This window comes from Cajanus cajan, chromosome 9 (assembly GCF_000230855.2).
Source record: "Cajanus cajan strain Asha chromosome 9, NIPB_CcT2T_4, whole genome shotgun sequence".
Taxonomy (NCBI): Eukaryota; Viridiplantae; Streptophyta; class Magnoliopsida; order Fabales; family Fabaceae; genus Cajanus; species Cajanus cajan.
Window position 1 is genome coordinate 9,320,811 of NC_138525.1, and position 23,108 is coordinate 9,343,918.

General features: G+C 38.8%; 1 protein-coding gene across 1 annotated transcript; it reads left to right on the top strand.

Annotated features, from left to right (window-relative positions):
- Positions 1 to 5,502: 5,502 nt before the first annotated feature.
- On the top strand, positions 5,503 to 9,561 carry LOC145951923 (uncharacterized). Its single transcript, XM_083064113.1, has one exon. The coding sequence runs from the start codon at positions 5,503 to 5,505 to the stop codon at positions 9,559 to 9,561; it is 4,059 nt and encodes a 1,352-aa protein (XP_082920239.1).
- Positions 9,562 to 23,108: the final 13,547 nt, after the last annotated feature.

The window sequence follows — 23,108 nt, forward strand, 5'->3', positions numbered from 1 at the left end:
AGGCAGTACCCTAGCTGATTACCTAGCACATGGGCCGACCAATGATTACCAATCCCTTCAGGATGATTTCCCCGACGAGCACATAATGAGTATACAACATGAAGAACCAAAAGACGATGCGTGGACCATGTATTTTGATGGAGCCTCCAACATGCTTGGACAAGGGATTGGGACAGTATTAATTTCCCCGCAAGGAAAGCATATCCCCTTAACGGCAAGACTCAACTTTGACTGTACAAATAACATGGCCGAATACGAGGCTTGCGCGTTAGGAATCCAAGCAGCAATCAACAATGGTATCCTAAAGCTCAAAGTATTTGGAGATTCGGCTTTAGTCATTCACCAACTGCGAGGTGACTGGGAAGTCCGAAATCCTAAACTGATACCATATGTTGAGCATATCAAAGATTTGACACAATTCTTCCAAAGTGTCATCTTTGAATACATTCCAAGGGAGGAGAATCAGTTTGCTGACGCCCTTGCTACACTATCATCGATGTTCGCCTTGGATAAGGAGTATGAAATGCCCATCATCAATATCCGGCGGCACGATAAGCAAGCGTTCTGCCTACTGATAGATGAAGCTGTTGACGATCATCCATGGTTCCATGACATCAAACAATATCTGTCAAAAGGGGAATATCCTGATATGGCTAGTGATAATGATAAAAAGCATATCCGAAGAAGGGCCATGGGATTTCTGTTGATCGGAGAAACCCTCTACAAAAAGAATTATGACTCGGTCTTGTTGAGGTGTATAGACCAAGTCGAAGCTCAAAATGTAATCAAAGAAATACATGAGGGGGTTTTCGGTACCCATATTCCCGGGCCTGCAATGGCTAAGAAAATCCTTAGAGCAGGATATTATTGGTCGACCATTGAAAGGGATTGTTACCAATACGTCCGGAAATGCCACAAGTGTCAAGCATATGCCGACAACATTCATGTCCCACCAACGCCACTCAATGTTTTGGCTTCACCATGGCCATTCGCAATGTGGGGCATGGATGTTATTGGACCCATCGAGCCAAAAGCATCCAATGGACATAGGTTCATCCTTGTGGCCATTGACTATTTCACTAAATGGGTAGAAGCGGCATCGTATGCTCATGTGACCCGAAAGGTGGTAACATCCTTCATAAGGAAGAACATCATATGCAGATACGGTATTCCCGATAAGATCATCACTGATAATGGATCCAATTTGAACAATAAGATGGTGGAAGAATTGTGCAAAGAGTTCAAAATTCAGCACCATAACTCTTCCCCATATCGACCAAGGATGAATGGGGCAGTTGAGGCAGCCAATAAGAATATCAAGAAGATAGTACAAAAGATGGTTGTCTCATTCAAAGACTGGCATGAGATGTTACCCTTCGCTCTCCATGGTTATAGGACTTCAGTACGTACATCCACAGGAGCTACTCCATTCTCCCTTGTTTATGGAATGGAGGCAGTTCTGCCGGTTGAAGTCGAGATACCGTCTCTGAGAGTAATCATGGAAGCAAAACTTTCCGAGGCAGAATGGGTTCAAAGTCGATACAACCAATTGAACCTTATCGAAGAAAAACGACTGAACGCCATATGCCATGGTCAAGCCTACCAAAGGAAGATCAAAAAGGCTTTCGACAAAAAAGTCCATCCTCGAACCTACCATGAGGGAGAGCTGGTAATGAAGAAATTGCTACCAGCTCAAAAGGACAAGATCGGAAAATGGGCCCCAAATTACGAAGGACCATATGTGGTGAAGCGAGCTTTCTCCGGAGGAGCATTGATTCTCACAGACATGGACGGAGAAGAACTTCGATACCCAGTCAACGCTGACGTGGTAAAGAAGTATTATGCTTGAAGACGTTGCTTGCATCAGCCCGTTAGGATGAAAACCCAAAAAGGGCATCCTAGGCAAAAGTTAGGGCAAAACAAAAAGCCCGCCAGTACAAGGGTACTAGGCAAAACAAAGGCAAAATTATCCCCGCTAGGACACGTCCTAGGCAAAAATTAGGGGCAAAAGAATAAGATGCAAAAAGTAAAGCAAGCAACGATCACTTGAACTGAAAACCGAAAGGCGGTTCAAGTGATAATCTTCTAGAAGCAAGCGTCTTGCAGTATCTACACTCCTGGCTCAGGCATCTCACCCAAAACGATTAGGGGAACGAGAAAAGCGGCAATTACAGATATAATTGTTTAAGCCAAAAATGTATAGCCTACCTTGGCCAGCCATTCTTCAGAAATTCCTTTCGTAAATCTTTCTGTATGAACATTTGTGAATATCAATAAAATATCCATTTGTTTCTTTTCTCTCTTGACCATGTGATTATGCCTTTAAATTGATGTTTCTAAAAATTGTACGAAACTCTTAATAATCGCCAATAAAAGAAAATTGGAGGGGTTCCCGTAAAATCCATAATCTCCTGCATAAAGGCTCACAAAAAATACTCCCTCGCGTCAATGACAGAAAGTCCTCCAAGAAGAAGAGGATAGGGAGAGCCACTCACTTTTCTAAATAAATGAACAAAAATAAAAAATTGAATTGCATTTGTGCATCACACACACATTAGTTGCACATTCGAAGACCTTATCATGAGGCAACTGCATAAAATAGGAAAATAGAAAATTGCTTGTGTATGACAGCAGCAAGCAAAATACAAAGATTCAGAAAATCCAACAATCAGTTTGCACAGAATAACTGAGCCTGGAGAGGCTTGCCGAAACAATACTCCTCATCCCCCGCATCAAAGGATAACTGAGCCTGGAGAGGCTCGCAGAAATAATACTCCCCAAAGAAACCTCAACTCACGCTCTTGGACTCAAAATCCCCAACAAGAGCTATCAAAGCAAGATCGACGACATCCTCAATGGAAGTACGATCACCCAAGCAGAATATCCAAGTCAAAGGACTTAAACTTCCTCAGTGAAGATAGCTCTCCAACTCAAGTGTCGAGTGAGGCTAAGCCTGTAGAGGCTTCCTAAATAATACTCTGGGATACATAAGATCCCCAAATCCCCAGTCGCCTATTCAAGAAGCATCCCTGCAGAAGGAGGAAAAATAAAAAAATCAATAATCATTCCCCAAGAGGAATCTGGCTCTCAGCCAATCACTGAACGTCAAGCTGATACGCCTAACAGAAGAGGCTAACCAAAATCAACGACAAAATCCCCCAGTGGATAACAGCCTACACAGAGGCAACAAAATCAGAAAACCGAAAGAGACACCCGAACAAGGATAACCGGGATACTCCACCAACGTCGAAAGGACGTCAGCCAATCATAAGGCACCGCTCACATCAGAAAGAGCATCTTTGTGTCTGCACCCAAAGGAATCAGAAATTCCCCAGTGGGAACCAACTACGCAATGGAAAGTTGGGACACAAGAACCTATGAGTAACTGCACATCCCCTAGACGGATCCCTGCGTTATCCAGCCCTTAGTGGCACAAAATCAAAAAAAAAAAACAACCGTCGAAGCAGCATCGTGGACTGTGGAGACAAAATCATCACGAATCCCTGGAAAGGAGATATTCACGCTACCCCGTCGTCACAAACACGGAGGTATGCAGCTTCCGGCTCGGGCAATGAGCGAAGCTATCTCTGGAAAAGGGGTACACACTACTTACCGTTGTCACAAGGGTACTTAGCTTCCGGCTCGAACAAAGAGTGAAGTTAAGCCTGGAGAGACGGTACTTACAGCTTCCAGCTTGGGCAACAAGCAAAGCAAGGCCTGGAGAGGCAAAACTCACACTACTTACCGTTGTCACAAGGGTACTTAGCTTCCGGCTCGAACAAAGAGTGAAGTTAAGCCTGGAGAGACGGTACTTACAGCTTCCAGCTTGGGCAACAAGCAAAGCAAGGCCTGGAGAGGCAAAACTCACACTGCTCACTGTCGTCCCAAAGGTGCTTGGTTTCCGGCTCGAACAAAGAGCGAGACTAGGCCTGGAGAGGCAAAACTCACACTGCTCACCGTCGTCGTAAAGGTGCTTGGTTTCCGGCTCGAACAAAGAGTGAAGCTAAGCCTGGAAAGGCGGTACTCAACCATCAGCGTCATCAGAGGCGCGTTGATGTCCAACTTCCGGCTCGGGCGTCGAGTGAAGTTGGCCTTGGAGAAGGTAAACTCAGCTACCGAGGATGTCAAAAGCGCCGAAGTATGCACCCACCTGGAGAGGCTACTCAACATTTTCTCACCGGAAGACGCTACAAGTCAGAAGGTCGGCACAATACCCGGACAATTGGGTCAACTCCTTTACTTGTCAGCCGGTATACCAAAAGGCCGTCCGACTAAGTAAAGGGGGGGCAGCTGTAGACCCCTAAAATTGTCCGGGTCGGAAATAAAGCTTGAAGACTCTCGAAGACTGAAGGATAATCAGCCAGAAGGACTCCTCGAAGGCCCTAGGAGGGTTCTCTGTAGGTCCAGAGGTCTTAGAATAGCTCAAAATAAAGAAGTGGAGGGAAAAAGCCCAATACGGCCGTACTGAACTCAATACGGCCGTATTGAAGCTTCAATACGGCCATACTGAAGTCAGTACGACCGTATTGACACTTCAATACGACCGCTGCGAACTCAATACGGGCGTATTGAAATTTCTGGCTTTCAATACGACCGTATTGAACTCCAATACGACCGTATTGAAGTTCAAAAATTTCAATACGGCCGTATTGGCCCTGTAGGCCGTATTGCGCCTATTCCCTATAAATATGACGTCAATTGGACGTCATTCCACACTTTTACACACAGTTTTGACTCCCTCCTTGAGTATTCTGGGGTTTTTGAGCAGTGTTCTGCCCTAGAAATCTCTCTGGGAGTCGATCCGACGAAGTTCTTGAGCCCCGAGCCATTTTGCTTGAGGATCGAACCTAGTCGAGGGGAAATCTCTTTGATTCCCTTAGTTAAAATTTTGTTCTAGGAGAGCGAGGAGCGGGCTTGTAGAGCGAGGGAACGCCAAAACGCTTCCCAGTTCATTTTTATAAAAGCACGCTTCAAGAGGTTTCCCTTCAATCCTTCCTTTTACTGCTTTCTGTGTGAATATTTAAACTGTCATCATGTAGATAGTCAATTTATAATTGCTTAGAATAAATAGGGGTAATTTAGTAATTTTATACTGTTCTGTTAAAAATAATCTGTCATAGGGAACCCGAAAGGGGCGCTGTGGGGTGCTAACACCTTCCCCACGCGTAACCGACTCCCTTACCCAACTCTGGTTGTAGTGGCCAAAGTTGATTTTTAAATCAATTGCCTTATCCCTTTTTCCAATGTTTTGAGTAAAACATTGGTGGCGACTCCACGAACCCTCCTTTTATGAAAACCACTAATCCATGGAGGGTCCCGCTTGGGATTAATATGGATTAGTGAGCCTTTTAATAAAATTGCTCGTTTGACGAGGTCTCAGTTTGAGAATAAGTCATTCTAGCAATCCACATTTTTCAAACAAATAAACGAGTCCAACCATCCTTCGCGAATGCCGAAAGCCCGTTTCGGGCCGGTGGCGACAACCCCTTTACACCCAATATCATGCAATCCGCCCTCCTTGACAACTGGAAGTCCGTGTCTCTCGACAAGTACGATGGAACCACCGATCCAGATGAACACGTTGACGTGTTCCTGACTCAGGTCACCTTAAGCACCACCGACGACGCCGCCCTGTGCCGAATCTTCCCGACGTCGCTGAAAGGACGAGCGTTGAGCTGGTTCACCCGGCTCCCGGCCAACTCGATCGACTCGTTTGGCACCCTAGCTTCCCAGTTTACCATCCAGTTCGCTACAAGTCGACCACACCAGTTGACTTCTCTATCACTGGTTAGTATCCGTCAGGAGAGGAAGGAATCACTTCGGGCGTTCATAACCCGTTTCAACAAAGCAGCACTGGAAATTCGCGATCTGAACCCTGCGGTTGCTCTTCATCATCTAACTACTGCCCTAAAACCAGGCCCCTTTGCCAATAGCATCTGTAAAAAACCGCCGACAGACATGGATGACTTGCGCCGACGCGCTGACAAATATATGCAAATGGAAGAATTGGCGGAATTCCGAAGCCAAGCCCGAGCGGAAACGTCAGCAAAACCTGAGAAAACGACCGAGACGAACTTTCGGAGCCGTCCTAAAGAACCTCTTCCTCGTGAGAAACATCCCCGAGGGCCGAGGTACTCCCAGTATACACCGCTCAATACGAGCAGGACAGCTGTGTTGGAACAAGCACTCGCTTCGGAAATACTCACAGTTCCGAAACGGGCGTCCACCCCCCCGAGGGCCGATACGACCAAATCCTGCAGATACCATCGCAACAGAGGACATTCGACAGAGGAGTGTGCAGCCTTGAGAGATAAGATCGAGGATTTAATCAAACAGGGGCAACTCCAAGGGTTCGTAGGCCAACCCAACTCGACCAGGCATGTTGATCGTCCTAGGCAGTATGAACAATCCAGCCAAAGGAGGGCCAAAACATGTTTATACCGCGAACGTAGCCGGTCTAGGGAACGGAGAGAGCGAAGAGAGGAAGAACCCTCGACACAGCCTAGACGGGTAATCAATACCATAGCTGGTGGTTTCGCAGGCGGAGGCTCCACCTCATCGGCGCGACGCAGACATCTACGAGCCGTTCGGCATGTACACTCGGTTGAGACATCCCGACCCCACCTACCAACTATCACTTTCACAAAAGATGATTTTAAAGGTATTGATCCAGACCAGGATGATCCAATGGTCATTAGCGTTGAAATTCACAACTGTATTGTACGTAAAACGCTAGTGGACCAGGGCAGTTCAGCCGACATTCTTTATTGGAATACATTCAAGCAGTTGGGGATTCCGGAATCCGAGCTGTTCCCCTATGACGAACCTCTGGTTGGGTTCTCTGGCGAACGAGTACACACGAAGGGATACATCAAGCTGACAACACGGTTCGGGTTTGATGGGGATGAGTACAGTGATATCCCGGTTAAATATGTGGTGGTGCATGCCAATACATCATATAACATCCTGCTTGGTAGGCCGTCACTGAACCGACTCGGCGCAATTGTATCCACACCACATCTGGCAATGAAATTCCCAGGCCGGTCCGGACAAATAGTCACCATCCATGCCGATCAAAAAACCGCCCGAGAATGTTACTTTACCAGCTTACGTTTGCCAAAAATACAGGAAGAAGAGTCAAAGGAGCCGAGAAGAGTGCATTCGGTCTCGCAGCAATCGGTTATGGACCTCGACCCCCGAATCAACCAGGATGAAAGGGTAGAGCCCACGGAAGAAAAGCAACCATTTCGAGTCGGCACATCTGATCTTCAAGTCACTTACCTAGGCGCCAACCTGTCTCACAAGGTGCAGCTTGCCATTAAACAAGTGGTCTTGGAAAACAATGACTTAGTCGCATGGCAACCATCCGACATGCCTGGCATCGACCCCAATTTCCTGTGCCACAAACTATCAGTCAGTAAGGAAGCTAGACCGATTGCTCAGCGGCGTCGAAAAACTGGTGAAGAGCGTAAAGCAGCTATCGAAGAGGAGGTGTCAAAATTACTTGATGCTCGGTTCATCCGAGAAGTGCACTATACAACATGGTTAGCCAATGTTGTTATGGTCCGCAAGCCGAACGGGAAGTGGCGCATGTGTACCGACTACACTAACCTGAATAAAGCCTGCCCAAAAGATGCCTACCCACTGCCAAACATTGACCGACTTGTTGATGGAGCGTCGGGACACCAGTTCTTGTCTTTCTTAGACGCATACTCCGGATATAATCAAATTCGGATGCACCCCCAAGATGAAGACAAGACGGCCTTCATCACTGAATCGGCCAATTATTGCTACCGGGTCATGCCGTTCGGGTTGAAAAATGCCGGAGCCACTTATCAACGTTTGATGAATAAAGTTTTTCATGACCAGATTGGTCGAAGCATGGAGGTGTATGTCGATGACATGGTGGTAAAATCAAGTACCGTGTCGGCACATACCCAAGATCTGACCGACGTTTTTAGAGCCCTTCGGCATCATCAAATGCGATTGAACCCCGAAAAATGTGTATTTGGGGTCTCAGGCGGCAAATTTTTAGGGTTCATGCTGTCCAGTCGAGGCATTGAAGCAAACCCCGACAAGTGCCAAGCCATTTTGAATATGAAGAGCCCAAGCACTTTAAAGGATGTACAAAAATTAGCCGGCCGCCTCACCTCCCTGTCCCGGTTCCTTCCATGTATGGCCGAAATAGCCAAGCCTATTCTCGTTTTGCTCAAAAAGACTGAAAAATTTAAATGGACTCAGGAGTGTGAGGAGTCATTCCAGCAATTCAAGACACGCCTTGGGGCTCCTCCAATCTTGTCTAAACCAATCGGTCACCTAGATATGATTGTGTATTTGGCTATCTCGAGCAGTTCCATCAGTGCCGTTCTGGTACAAGAAAATCAGGAGCAGCAACAGCTGGTATATTTTATCAGTCGGACTCTTCAGGATGCCGAACGACGCTACCAGCTGATAGAAAAGGTAGCCCTAGGCCTCATCTACACGGCTCGTCGACTTCGGCAATATTTTCAGAGCCACAAGATCATTATCCGAACCGACTGCCCAGTAGCCAGAATCTTACGCAAACCAGAGATCGCCGGCCGAATGGTAGCATGGTCGGTCGAACTCTCAGAGTTTGATTTGTCCTTCGAACCGAGAGGTCCCGTCAAATCACAGCATCTGGCAGATTTTGTTAACGAGCTTACCCCCCCAGGACATTTTGAAGATGAGCCGTGGACTATGCACGTCGACGGCTCCTCTAATGCTCAAGGTAGTGGCGCAGGGATAATTCTGGCTAGTCTGTCGGGCATCACAGTCGAACAGTCTCTTCGGTTCGGTTTTCGGGCCTCTAATAACCAAGCAGAGTACGAAGCGTTGCTGGCCGGAATGCGGTTGGCAACCGAAATGGGCATAAAAAGAATTATATGCTGCACTGACTCAAAGATTGTGGCCGAGCAAGTTAATGACAATTTTCAAGTCAAGGACTCAAACCTACTGCAATATTACTATCTATTTCAAAAGCTAAAAGACAACTTCAGCGAAGTACAGGTTCGGCATATCTTGCGCAATAATAATGAACGAGCCGATCAGTTGGCTCGACTCGCCAGTAGCCGAAAACCGGGACAATTGCGAACCACCATTCACCTTGAGGTTCCTTCCCCAAGTGTAACCACCGAATGCATGACAGTAGATGAAGCACCCTCATGGATCACACCCATTCGGAAATACATCACTCACGGCGAATTACCAACCGACCCGGTGGAAGCAAAGAAGTTGCGCATTCGCGCGGCTAGATACTCCATGATTGCCGAGGATCTCTACAGGCGAGGTTTCTCATCCCCGATGCTCAAATGTATAGATAGCCACCAAGCTGACTATGTAATGCGAGAAATCCACGAGGGCATTTGTGGATCTCATTCCGGAGGACGAACGTTAGCAGTCAAGGTTCTGCGTGCAGGTTACTTCTGGCCGACCCTGAAGGGGGATTGTGCAGATTTTGTAAAAAAATGCATTCAATGTCAGAAGTATGGGAACCTCATTCATGCATCGGCCACCGAGCTGCACACCATCAGCTCTCCTTGACCGTTTGCCATATGGGGAATTGACGTATTGGGACCATTTCCGGTTGCAAAGGGGCAAGTTAAGTTCCTCCTCGTAGCAGTAGATTATTTCACAAAGTGGATAGAGGCTGAGCCGCTTGCTTGCATCTCTGCTGCCAACGTCCAGAAGTTCGTCTGGAAAAACATGGTTACTCGGTTCGGCATTCCATATGCCATAATCTCCGACAACGGTTTACAGTTCACGGATAAAAAATTCAACTCTTTCCTGCAAAACCTTGGCATTCGGCACAGATTCACATCAGTTGAACATCCTCAGTCGAATGGACAGGCCGAAGCTGCTAACAAAGTCATACTCACAGAATTGAAGAAACGACTCGGATCAGCAAAGGGAGCGTGGGCTGAAGAGTTGCCGGAAGTTTTGTGGGCATATCGGTGCACACCTCAGTCTACTACTAAAGAAACCCCTTTTCGCCTAACATACGGTGCCGACGCAATGATACCGGTTGAAATAGGGGAACCATCATTCAGACGGCAACATTTTCAGGAGGACTCCAATGACACATCTCTTCGGGCTGAACTAGATGTTCTTGATGAGGTGCGGGACAAGTCGCAGGTAGTAGCCGAAGCATGCAAGCAACGCATGAGTCGGCGCTTCAATTCTAACCTCAAACCAAGAATATTTCATGAAGGAGACCTTGTATGGAGAGCAACCGGATCGGCAAGGCGCAACCCGTCTGAAGGCAAACTGGCAGCTAATTGGGACGGCCCGTTTCGAGTACGACACGCTCTAGACAACGGAGCATATAAGTTAGAAGAGCTATCCGGCAAAGTTCTCCCGCGAACATGGAACTCTACACACTTGAAGACTTACTATAGCTAGTTGTCTATTTCACAAATTTGTAAACGTTTTAAGGGTGCACTCTTTTCCTTGAACTGGTCTTTTTCCCTCTTAAAAAATAGTGAAAAGAGGTTTTGGCCGGCAAGGTTTTTAACGAGGCATCCATTTATCAATGACAACACGATTCAATCATTCATACTTTATTTTTACAATCATGCATTAAATTATTCAAAGTCTTCCCTCCCGAGATGTCTCTCGGCCAAGGATGTGGCTTTAATTAAATTATTCAAGTCTTCCCTCCCGAGATATCTCTCGGCTAAGGATGTGACTTCCAATTATTTAACAAGTCTTCCCTCCCGAGATGTCTCTCGGCTAAGGATGTGACTTCCAATTATTTAACAAGTCTTCCCTCCCGAGATGTCTCTCGGCTAAGGATGTGACTTCCAATTATTTAACAAGTCTTCCCTCCCGAGATGTCTCTCGGCTAAGGATGTGACTTCCAATTATTTAACAAGTCTTCCCTCCCGAGATGTCTCTCGGCTAAGGATGTGACTCCCAATTATTTAACAAGTCTTCCCTCCCGAGATGTCTCTCGGCTAAGGATGTGACTCCCAATTATTTAACAAGTCTTCCCTCCCGAGATGTCTCTCGGCTAAGGATGTGACTTCCAATTATTTAACAAGTCTCCCTTCCCGAGACACCTCTCGGTCTGGGACAACAAATTTTATCAATTCAATAGTACACAAGATAAATTGGAAAATTAAAAGATGATTTCATTCAGGCGCTATCGGCCTCAGAAAGTACATTCATTGGAGGGCACTACTGGCCCATTCATACACAACAAAAACATTAAAGAAAATCCTACTAGCCCATCATTCAAGATTGCACCTCAACCTCCCCCTGCACTGGACCATCTTCCGGGGCACCTTCCTCGCACACCGTCTCCTCGTTCGGTCCGGCAACCCGTGCTGGGGCCTCCTCATCCGGTTGCTGGTCCGGGGGGATGGCAGTCATGTCCACTAACTTCCCTTCAAAGAAATCCTTGGACATATCTAGGTGGAAGTCAGGAGGAAAATCGCCGAAGTAGCAGGCTTGACGAGCACATTGGGCGAAACCGGCTTGATGCTGACTGAGAACCTTGGCGCGTGCCTTTTCCTGATAAGCTCCAAAGGCAATCTTCTCAGCTTCCAGCTCCTTGCGCAGAACTGTCACCTTCTCAGTCTCGCCCTTTAGAGCAAGTTCGAGACGCTGTACCTTTAAAGCCAAGTCATCGGCGGTCCTTCCGCGGCGGTCCATCTCGGCCTGGTACTTACTGTTAGCCGTTTGGACGTCAGTCAAAGCAGCCAATGTCTCTTGAAGAGACTTTTCCTGATCAGCTAGCTGTTTGCGCAGCTCATCAGCCTCACCGTTTGGCTGCATGACAATGCTTTGTGCCATGGCCACAGCACGCACTTGGAACTCACAAAAGAAGCTCCATTTTTGCGCCGAACTCATCCGGCTCAGCAGCCCCTGGCCTGCCTCAGAGGTCAGGTCTTGACTCAGGAAATCCTGAGCGTTCACATTGCCAGCCAAGAAACTTGGTGCCGACAAGCTTTCGGGAACAGGGGGGCTGGCCACTCGGCGCTGTTTCGCCCGGCGACTCTCCTCCTCGGCCCTAGAATCAGGCCTTCTTTTTTCTGGTTGGGGCCGGGTGGTCTTCTTTGGCCGAGGCGCAGGCCCGACCCCGCTACCTTGACCAGCTGGATTCACGGGCGCGGCGGGCGTAGGCCTATTCGCGGTATTCGACGCCAAGTGGTTTCGAAGCAAATTGCGAATATCCAAATCATCATGACCCGCCATTATACCTGCACATCATTAGTCAAAATCAATGATAACACTTGAATTCAAACAAGTAGGAAAAATACCATACCGATTAATTCTTCGACTACGTCAGCCGAATCAAACAATCGGACAAGAGGACGGCATGGGAGAGGCCGAGGCAACTTGTCTAAAAATGCAAGACTTTGTCTCTCCTCCGGAGACAGGCGTGATTTGGAAACCGTGTCATATTTGCGCGGCTTCCGGGTCCAGTAGAAGGGAAACAGTGGATTCCCCTCAGTGTCAAAAAAATATTTCTTTCCTGGTTCCGGCCGAATCATCACCTTCATAAATCCCACTTTAAATTTTTTGTAGGAAGTGGTAAAAGGTTGTAGCAGACAGTCACTGTGGCGAATCAAAGACAGCCACTTGGCCTTCCTTGTCGGCCAAGAAGTGTAGAAACGCAAAAATAGATGTGGAGTGGGAGAAAGGCCGAGACCCAGACACAAATGCCTGAACCCTTGCATAGCGGCCCAGGTGTTCGGATGAAGTTGACTTGGCGCCACATTCAGAAGCCGAAGTATACCCATGAAGTAATCGTCAAACGGGAGAGATATCTTCAAATCCCGGAACATATAATCATAAACATAGAAAAAGGGGTACTTAGAAGTCCCCTGACCCAAATAAACAAAGTCTGGATTTGACACCCCGTCGCCTCGGCACGGTTGAAAGAAGATGGCAGAAGGTTCCTCATCTTCAGGAAAATCTAAAAACTTCACAGCTGATACAAAATCCACAAGAGATTTCTTACTCGTATACCGAGAGTATACACTGCCAACCTCACCATGCACCCATGAGTACCCCGGAGTTGATATGGACGGGAACGTTCTTGACGATTCTCCACCCCGGCTCGGCTGCTCATCAGAACCTACAGCCGATGCAGAACCACTCCCACTTTGAGAATGACCGGACCCAGAAGCCGACCCCACGGAGTTGTCCCCATTAGATGCCGAAGCCGAAGGCATATCTTGGTTCGGCGTCGCCCTTAACCTAGATTCCCCTTCGTCCCCAGAAGAGTCAATGTTAACAACGTCTAAATTAGCCATTACGTACCTGATGGTTGAGCTTGACCTATCGTTGAGAACACTCGCAAACAGCTTCGGCTCAGAGCAACTAATAAACTTGCACGAAAAAACCCTCCTCTTTGCACCTATTTATAGGCGCCTTTAATAAGCACCTGAAACGACACCCCCTTGTGCATACCGTTGGATCATTTAAATCCAACGGTCCAAAGATATGAAACTCTTCGCATGCGTCAATAAAGCCCAACGGATACAACTTTTCGTGTTCCACACCTCCTAGCATGCGCCATTAAACGCATAATGATGGCAACCCTTCACATCCCATCAGCAGTTGTAATCCCTCACGCGTAATTAATGTGTCAGTTATGCACCAGAGCAATCAATGCTTACCAGCTACGCCTCAGAGAGGCACTTTAATCATAACCCTACACATTCCTGAGTCTTTTGTTGTACCCCAATCAGAACAATTAACCCTTTGCGTCGCTTCCCTCCTCAAGGCTGGGGGGCTTGTGTACCGGAAGGTCCCTATCGGTCACGTTGACCAACACGTGCCATTTCGTCAGACACCCATGCATAGCCACGTACAAGCATCATCATCAACATCGGCTCGGCATGAGGCCGAGAACCGACATCAGTCTGGTTAATGCAAATATGGACCATCATCATTCATCGAGTCGGCTCGGTCAGGTGCCGTGCCGACATAGAACATACCGGAAGTATACAGGCTGCCGTGTACGGACTGGACGGTTCGGTCATTTGCCGCTCCGACTAGTATCGGACCGGAAGTATAGGGCCCATCACGCTCAGGCCCATGTCAGATGCTATAAATAGGTCACACGTAACAAGGTATGTCACTGTTCATTTTTAACCTAGATATTCGTGCATATACTAACTTGAGCGTCGGAGTACCTTTTGCAGGTACCTCCCCCCCTTTGAAGACATCGTTGGAGCTCTTATTCGGTCCCCTTTCACCAGGAAGAACAGGAGTGTGCCCTCAGACAGGTACAATATTGATTATAAATAATTCTGTATATTCTTTTAAATTATTGTATTTATTGGATATTGTTTTCACTCCTCTCTTTTCTTTGTTTTTAAAATTAAATATATTATAAAATAGATGGATCTACTTGGGATTTCAGATCATTTTGCATTGATTATTGCTGCTGTCTTCTTTGGAAGGAATTGGAATGTGGAGGCTATTTAATAAATGTATTATAATTTTATTTGTTATTGTAAATTTATTCCCACTATCAGTGTAAATATTGTAATAGAAGGGGAAGAAAGAAATAATGTGTAAAATAGTACGTTATTGTAAATATTTTAGAACGATATGTCATGTATTAAATTCATAAAATATTAATTTTCTTTATCTTTACCTTCAAAAAAGAAAAAAAAATATATTGTTAATGATATAATTGCGAAAAATATTATATAAAAAAAATATATAATTATTATATAAATCGGGCGTTACACTACTAGGAAAGGTCCAACTTGTGTAAAAGCTTGAAGGTTCATGAACTTGGAGACAATTGAATTTGAGAGCCCTAGTTCCACTTATTTGTATGCGTGGATGAAACTTGCATGACATCATTGTCTCGACGAGCCCTAGTGTATCTCCTCCTACTATAGAGTGCGATGAGGGTATGACTTGTCATGTTCTCCTAGGTAACTCTTTGTGTACCTGAAGGTAATGCACCGTGTTGTGATTTTATTGGCACCATATTCATATGCATATTGTACTATGTGTCTGTTGCATTATATGTGTTAATACATAAAAATGTGTTGAACTATGTTGTGAATCCATGATTTGTATGCTATATCATGTTGAATCGTTATGCCTTGTTCTATGTGTTTGATTATCGGGCTATTTTCTATGTTGTGAAGCATAGTGAGATGTTTCTCATTCTCCATTTTCTGCTTGTTCTTATTATAGGTGAGGATCATCATGAAATTGATGATGTTGGAGATCAGGCTTAGACTTTGTGATAAATTTTATGTTCTATAATAGGATGTCACATCAGGACAATAGTTAGGATTTGAGTTTTTGTTGTTTACTCATGTTTAGAATTGGTATTAGCTTTCATTTGATATTATTATAGTAATTAGTTATGTGAGAATATTATTTTTGTTCTAGTTTGTTATGTGACATCTCTCTTAAGGACTTTGTTTTATTCAGTAAACTTTCTCTTTTAGAATCTTGTTTTTCAATTTCAAATTATATGTTTATTTTAATATGTAGGATAGGGGTATTACATTTATTGTAGTGAATACTATATGAGATATTTAAAATTATGTCTTAAGAAAGATAATGTGTATGTTAAATTTTAATGATCCAATCATTAAATTAAAAATTCTTAATATATAGATCATAGTTACAAATTTTAAAAAAATTAAAAATATATGATAATTCATTATATAGATTCAAATAAACGTATAAATATTTTTATGATTATCCATCAGTTTGAATTATTAAAAAGAATTATCAAATGATTTTCAATTTTTTTAAAGATTTGTGGACTTAATATATGTATTAAAAATTTTAATTTAACAATTGGATATTGAAATTCAACATACACTATGAGTTATTTAGTGAAGTAACTTTACCAAGAATTATTCTTAGAATAATTTGATCTCGATCTCAAATATGTGTGTGCGCGCATGTGTGCGAATGATGTAACTTTTATTAACTATTACATCACTCAATAATTTTATATTAAATATGATTTTTTTAAATTTATCGTTAGATTGAAAGTTTCATACTCCTATATTATATATACAAAATTATATTAATCTAAATAATTTAATACCTAATTTTTATAAAACAAAATTAACGTAATATATTTATTTCTAAATATATTAAAAAATATATATTTTGATTATTTTCAGATTATTGTTCAATTCTAATAAAATTTGATATACACAAACAAAGTAATATGTAATTATATTTTAACGGTTGGATTGATAGAATTCACATTTAATTAAAAATTATTGAATGATATAATATTTATTGAGTAATGTAATAATTATCATAATTATAAAAATTATTTCATAAAATTTAATAAATTAATTATGGTTCGTATTATACAAAATCAAAATTCATAAATGAATTATGACTTAAATATATTTCAAGTCTTTGCAAATATGAGTTTGTTTTGTTTTACTCTTTACAATTACCTTTTTTTTTATCATTTTAGATTTTGACATTTTTTAGTGTATTTTAAGTCTTTATTATTAATTGTACTTAGTTTATCAACCATGAGTGACATGAGTAGTCGATAATTTTGTCCTTTAAGTATGTAATTAAAGTTTCAATTCCTCGTCAATGTCTATATATAGATAAATATTTATTGAGTAAGGTTAATTTTTTAAATAATGAATGGGTTAGTCTTTAACTTTCGGTTAAAGGTTATCTTGATTTAATAAAAGAAAAAAGAAAATAACTCTTTTATTTATCTGGAAAAAAAATCTCTAATTAATTTAATCTTGACATGAAAAATTCAATAAAAAATATTAACAAAAATAATTAAGATAAGGAAGAATATTTAAAAGTAAGATAATTAAATTATAATTAAGTACATAATTAAATTAAAAAATGTATTTATTTTTTTATAAAAATAAAATATTTACACAAAATTTACTTTTAGTTAATTTTTTTAATTACATTTTTTTTTATCTACAATATTTAAACGGGAGAGATTATTTATGGAAATTTGCCTAGTTTGATTTAAACCAATAACTTGTAGGTACATATAATGATAATTCTCTTTAATTAATTAATTAATATATAATATAATATAAATGGTAATTGATTGATAATTGATATAATTAATACAATTAACTAAAGAATTAAAAATAATTTTTTTTTATAAAATTTGAATATTGTTAATTTATTTTAACCATAATCCCTAATATAATTCTATCTCAACTTAAAAAGAAAAAAGAGTGAAAAACTTGAACTCTTGAATCTGAATGGGAGATATTCTTTTATGAGCCACCTCATGCCTGTTCTTCAATAAAAATGATGTGTTTATTTTCCTCACAAAAAGATCCAAAGGATTGTGTGGACAAGAATCAACCCTCCCACTCCTCAATCTTTCCTCATGCATCCAATGATGTTAATTGATTCATGCCTACAATAATGGGTATAGAATCTTTTCTCATTAATTTAGTTACAACCATCATGCATGCGCAATTCTTAGACCCTATCTAGCTAGCAAGTAGCAACCCCAACTTTGACAAGCTAGCTAGGGTTTGAAAAATATAAATGGATGAGTCTCCAGCACTCTTGGCAAGCCAAAGCTGAAGCAAGAATCGACACTGATCAAGCACTAAACAGAAAGAATGTCGACAAAGGCAGTCTCCATGTCCATCATCATCTACTTTATGCTTTTGTTCTCAGCAACAGCTTTGGAAGAGACCAACCAGACTTCGAGTGCAGAAGCACCATATATAGATGTTGAAGGTAATATGGATGCTAGTCAAGTCTTATTTTTCTACTTCGCAATGGTCGCAGCAATTTTGGTTCTACAGTTTTTATGTGTTTCATGCTGTCCCGAGCCTGAAGACTCCGACAAGTATTACAACGGGGAAGAAAAATATTAAATTTTAATATCATTTTTTTTTAATATTATTGAATTTAGGAGGTGCAACTGCCCACTTTAACTTTGTTGTAGGTCCATCTCTCACTACCAGAATACTATTCTTCATTGTTCCCTTATGGAAGATTGATTTTTTAATATTTTTAAGATTTTTTATTTTTTTAATATTAAGGAGAGGGCTAAGGCCAGGAAATTACAAAGGAATATATCATGTATGCAGAGTGTTGGATTATTATAGTAAAATTATGTAATTTAAAAACATGAATAAATATCGTTATAGATTATTCAATAATTAATTTTTTTTTATAATTATGCTCATTAATCTCTATTGTAGAGTCTCACTAACTATCTTTATTTCCCGTCTAAAAGTTATAAGAAACCAATTTTACATTTGATTTGAACTCAAATAAAAAAAATGGCATTAAATGAATACAAAAATTAAATTTTAGCGATGAGACCACACGTTTATTTAATAATAAATAATAGCTTGTTAATTTTTTATTTTATTGTTATTATTATTACTTATAAAAATAAATAAGCAACACTACGCCAACTTATGTCAACTTAGTGGAAGGAATTGGAGTTGTATACCAATAGTTCTATGTTTGAGCTTTATTAGTATAATTATAATTATTATTATTATTATTATTATTATTATTATTATTATTATTATTATTATTATTATTATTATTATTATTATTATTATTATTATTATTATTATTGTTGTACTATCCGTACTGTTATGCCAAGCTTGAGCTTGGCATCACAACGCGGAGTGACCTCGGACACGCGCTAGGCAACATCGACTCGCTATCCAATTAGGTCATAAACTGATCTCGGGCCCAAGGCCCAACAAAACCCTAATACACACAAAGGTACGTGCATTACTTATACGAGACTCATACACCCACAAACACTGACTTTAGCATCGGAGTCTCTTTTGCAGGTATCACCCCCATCTTGGAGCATCAAGCGTACCAGCGAAGGAGGCTCACCAATCTTACTCGGAGGATCATCTCTACAACAGATTTCCGGTAAGAACATTTATTATTATTATTATTATTATTATTATTATTATTATTATTATTATTATTATATAAATAATAAATTAGATGAGGAACAATGCTTGTTGGCCAACTTACCTCTAGGTCCGCTTTTATGCTTTGAATAAAACAATAAGTTATATAAATAAATTTTCAAATTAGAAAAATGTTAAATGTTAACCCTAATAAAGATAATGTTGAATGATTAAAATTTATTTTGTTAGATAATAATTACTCTTACTTATATATTTTATTTTGAATTATTTATAACTTAATGTAAAATTTGAGTTTTTATTAATATATCTCATATTCATAAATGTTGGGTTTGATACACATAAGTAAAATTTAGGTGAGTTTTTTTTAATGGATATAAGTGATATAAAACATGGATTTTTCATTAGCAAATATATATGCACTATATTTTTTAAAATACACCTCCATTTTTTTTTTCATGAAAGTTCTATAAATACTCTTTTAAATATTTCCCATTTTGGAATAAACTTTATTTTCAAAACTATCTCCTTTTTTACCCTCTCTTCCCCTGCCTATCTTCCTATGTCCCATCACTTTCTAATAACTATTCGTTGATTTTTCTTTTTTCTTTTTTCATTCTTATTTCTCTCTTAATCAATCAAGACAATCATGCATCATTTTTATATTCATGTGGAGAGTATCGAGATGATGGATTATTCTAATTCTAATAGTCATATAATTTTGTATACGAGTTTTAGTACTCCTTGTACTAATATAATATATATTTAATTTGTCATTCAAAAAAAGACATCATTTTTATATTTTTTAAATCTTACTTTTTTTTTTTACATTATCTTCATTGTTCCTTATATGAAATACAAAAAAAGAATTAAGTGTTAAATTATATTTTTTGTTAATAATTTTTGTAATTTATTTAATACAACTTATGACGATACGTAAATGGTAATTAGCTACGTAATAAAGGAGGAAGTTGGTGAACATTTTTAATACGTCAATTTCATACAGCATGTTATAAAACAAACTTTAAAATACTATCTAAAATATTAAAAGTTTACTTTTAAAAAATTACCTTCAAAAAATATATTTTTAATATTCGGAAAAGTACCTTGCTATAACACAAACTTTCAAAAATTACTTTTTAAAATATTGAAAATATATTTCTAAAATAAGATGTATATTATTCATGGACAAAGGTGTATTTAATCAAGATCTTTTTTCTTAATATATTTTTTCATGATTAATATTATTAAAATTTATATATAGATAATTGGTGAACGATATATGAATAGACTCATGAAAATTTAAGTTTTTTTTAATATATTATTATGTTTAATTTGTATATATATGAATGGTGAGTGATTTTTTTTAATAAATCTATAATAATTCTATAATACCATCTTCGAATGATAGTTATGACATCATATCATATTGGAGGAAAATCTGGCTTCTACCATTTCTTCTTCTCTATTACTTTTTCCGCCATTGTTTCTCCACTTTTTCACAATCTTTTTGTTATCATTTTTTCTTCTGTTCCAAATGGGTTTTTTACTCCGATCGCCCATGATCAGTTTTTCGCCATTTCGCCACCTTTTATTCCTTTTTGTTTTATTGGTTAATTTGTCTTCTTCTGTGGCCAAAGAAGAGCATTAACTTTATTCAAATGATAGATAATTCATTTCATCTCTGTTAAATAGATTTTTGTCTATTTCCGCGTCATTCTATTTTTATATTTTTTTAAGTGATCAATCCCTAGCTGTTTGTCATAATCACGCAAGTGACGGAGTTGCTACATACCCTCAAAGATCGAGGAATTTCAGTATATTCTCCTATGTAAATTCATAAAAAAAATCTGAAAAAATACTAATTTAATTATAAAATAAAAAGTAAGATGAAATTATAAAGATTAAAATTATAAAATCTCAATAATACTATAAAACATTAAAATAGAAAAAAAATAATAACTAATAGAAATAAAAAGATTATTATAATAAAAAAATTCAAAAATTTAAGATAAAAAGACAAAAATATACTTAAAGAATTATGAAGATTAAACTATTTAAATATATAATAATATTAGTACAAAGAATATTAGAACATATAAAATAAAAATAAAATGACTAAATAATTTTAAGAGATGAAAGAATAAAATATCATAAATATTATATAAATAAATTCTAAAGCTTAAACATTAAAAAAGGAAATAATTAATAAATAATAGAAATAAAAATTTATTAAAATTACAATATAAAAATTCAAAAATTTAAAATGAAAAGACAAAAATATACTTAAAGAATTATTAAAGTTAAACTATTTAAATATATAATAATATTATTACAAATAAAATTAAAACATATAAAATAAAATTAAATAATAAATAATTTAAAAAAATAAAAAAAAATATCATAAATATTATTTAAATAAATTATTAAAAATATAAAAATATAAAATAAAATTATAATTGCAACTGTACGGGTACCCTCTTAAATAATAAGGGTACCGTAGAATTTCTCAAAAATATATTATATAATGACAAACAATTAAAAAATATTAACACGTGTAGAAGAAATTCTGTCGAATTTATCCCTAACATGTGATAACAAATTAATCAATGAAATAACTCGAGTAAGTTAACCAAAATAAATTAAAATAATATAATATCTTAATATTTAAATTTTAACATATAATTAACTAATTATACTAATTTTGTGAATGACCAACTACGATAAAATATAATTACCCAATTAATTGGTATCCTATTAAGGATACAATTGTCCGATACTTTTTTTTATTTTCTTATTCAACTCTAATTTTTCATGTAATGGCTTGGTAGGTTATTACTATAACTAGACAATGCAAATAAATAAGTAAATCAATTACACTAGGATGATTATGCAACCGTACCTAAACATTCATACAATAAATATATATATATAAGATGCAAAAAAATATAATACAATTTTTGTCAATATGACTTGAAAACATTAAAAGTTTTTTTTATAGTACATATATACAATATATATCCAATATAAATATTAAAAATATAACTCTAATGTCGATCAAGCTTCTACTTCATACAAGCTACACCAGAGCAACCTCCAACAATAAAGAAAATGCAAGGTTAAACTCGTAATCAAAAGAATGGAATAGTATAGAAGCAATAAAGTAGCTATATATACAAACAACTTAATAAACACCACACAACATCAACCCAAGACCCAATTTAACAACACAAAACAATATATCGACTCAACTTATCTACTTAACACATGTCATCATCATATCATCTTGCATCAACACTACTAGACAACTTACTAGCTTGCCAAGTTAATTAATAATTATTCAACACATCAACACAATATAAGAACATCACATCAACTTACAACTCAATACAACTTAACAACATATCAACTTAAACAACATTACAACATATATAGTAACATAACAATTTAATGCATCATAATGTATTTTAACTAAGAGATCTCTAACAATATAGGTGAGTGATTTAAGTGATTTGATCCTACTAAATCAACTTAGCAATGCGATCTTTTTAGGCCTACTAGATCAACAACAAATTTGGATATCAATCTATAACATAACATGATTTCCCAGATTTTCTCACCTAGACTAGGAAAGTCCAATATTCCTATTAAGAGTAGAACAACAATCTTAACATGCATAACTAAGCTTATATGGAATTAGCCTACTAACTACCTTTCAAATACTATGCACCGTTCCAATACTAAGTTAGGAATTTTGTCCTTCATCCTTGTACCTTACTTCATTGGTCGCTTCTAAACTAGTATGGTTCAACCTAGTCCCCATAAGGTATAAATTAAGAACCTAGAAGAGACTTAACACTCCACTTCAAGAAACAACGCTCAAGAAGGGTTTTTAACAAGTTGTCTCTTAGAGTACCATAACATATATCCATGCAATGGAATAATTCAACTTTTAAATACAACACTTTACCTCTTGTCCTAAGTCTACAATTCAATATAACTACATACTTTAAGCATTCACAACATAGCTTCACACAACAACATGCCATTTGCATAACTTAGCACAATACTACTCAACAACATGTAATCCATACATTCATAACACAACATACAACAATATACAACTTATATACATTCAACACATTCGTGTTTGATGAGATATGCTCACACTTAGTGTCCACGATTGGCGTTGCATTCCCATGCTCAATGTCAATAAAG

Bases quoted from the DNA above. Each gene is read 5' to 3' on its own strand.
- LOC145951923 (XM_083064113.1), top strand. From the start codon at position 5,503: ATGCAATCCGCCCTCCTTGACAACTGGAAGTCCGTGTCTCTCGACAAG.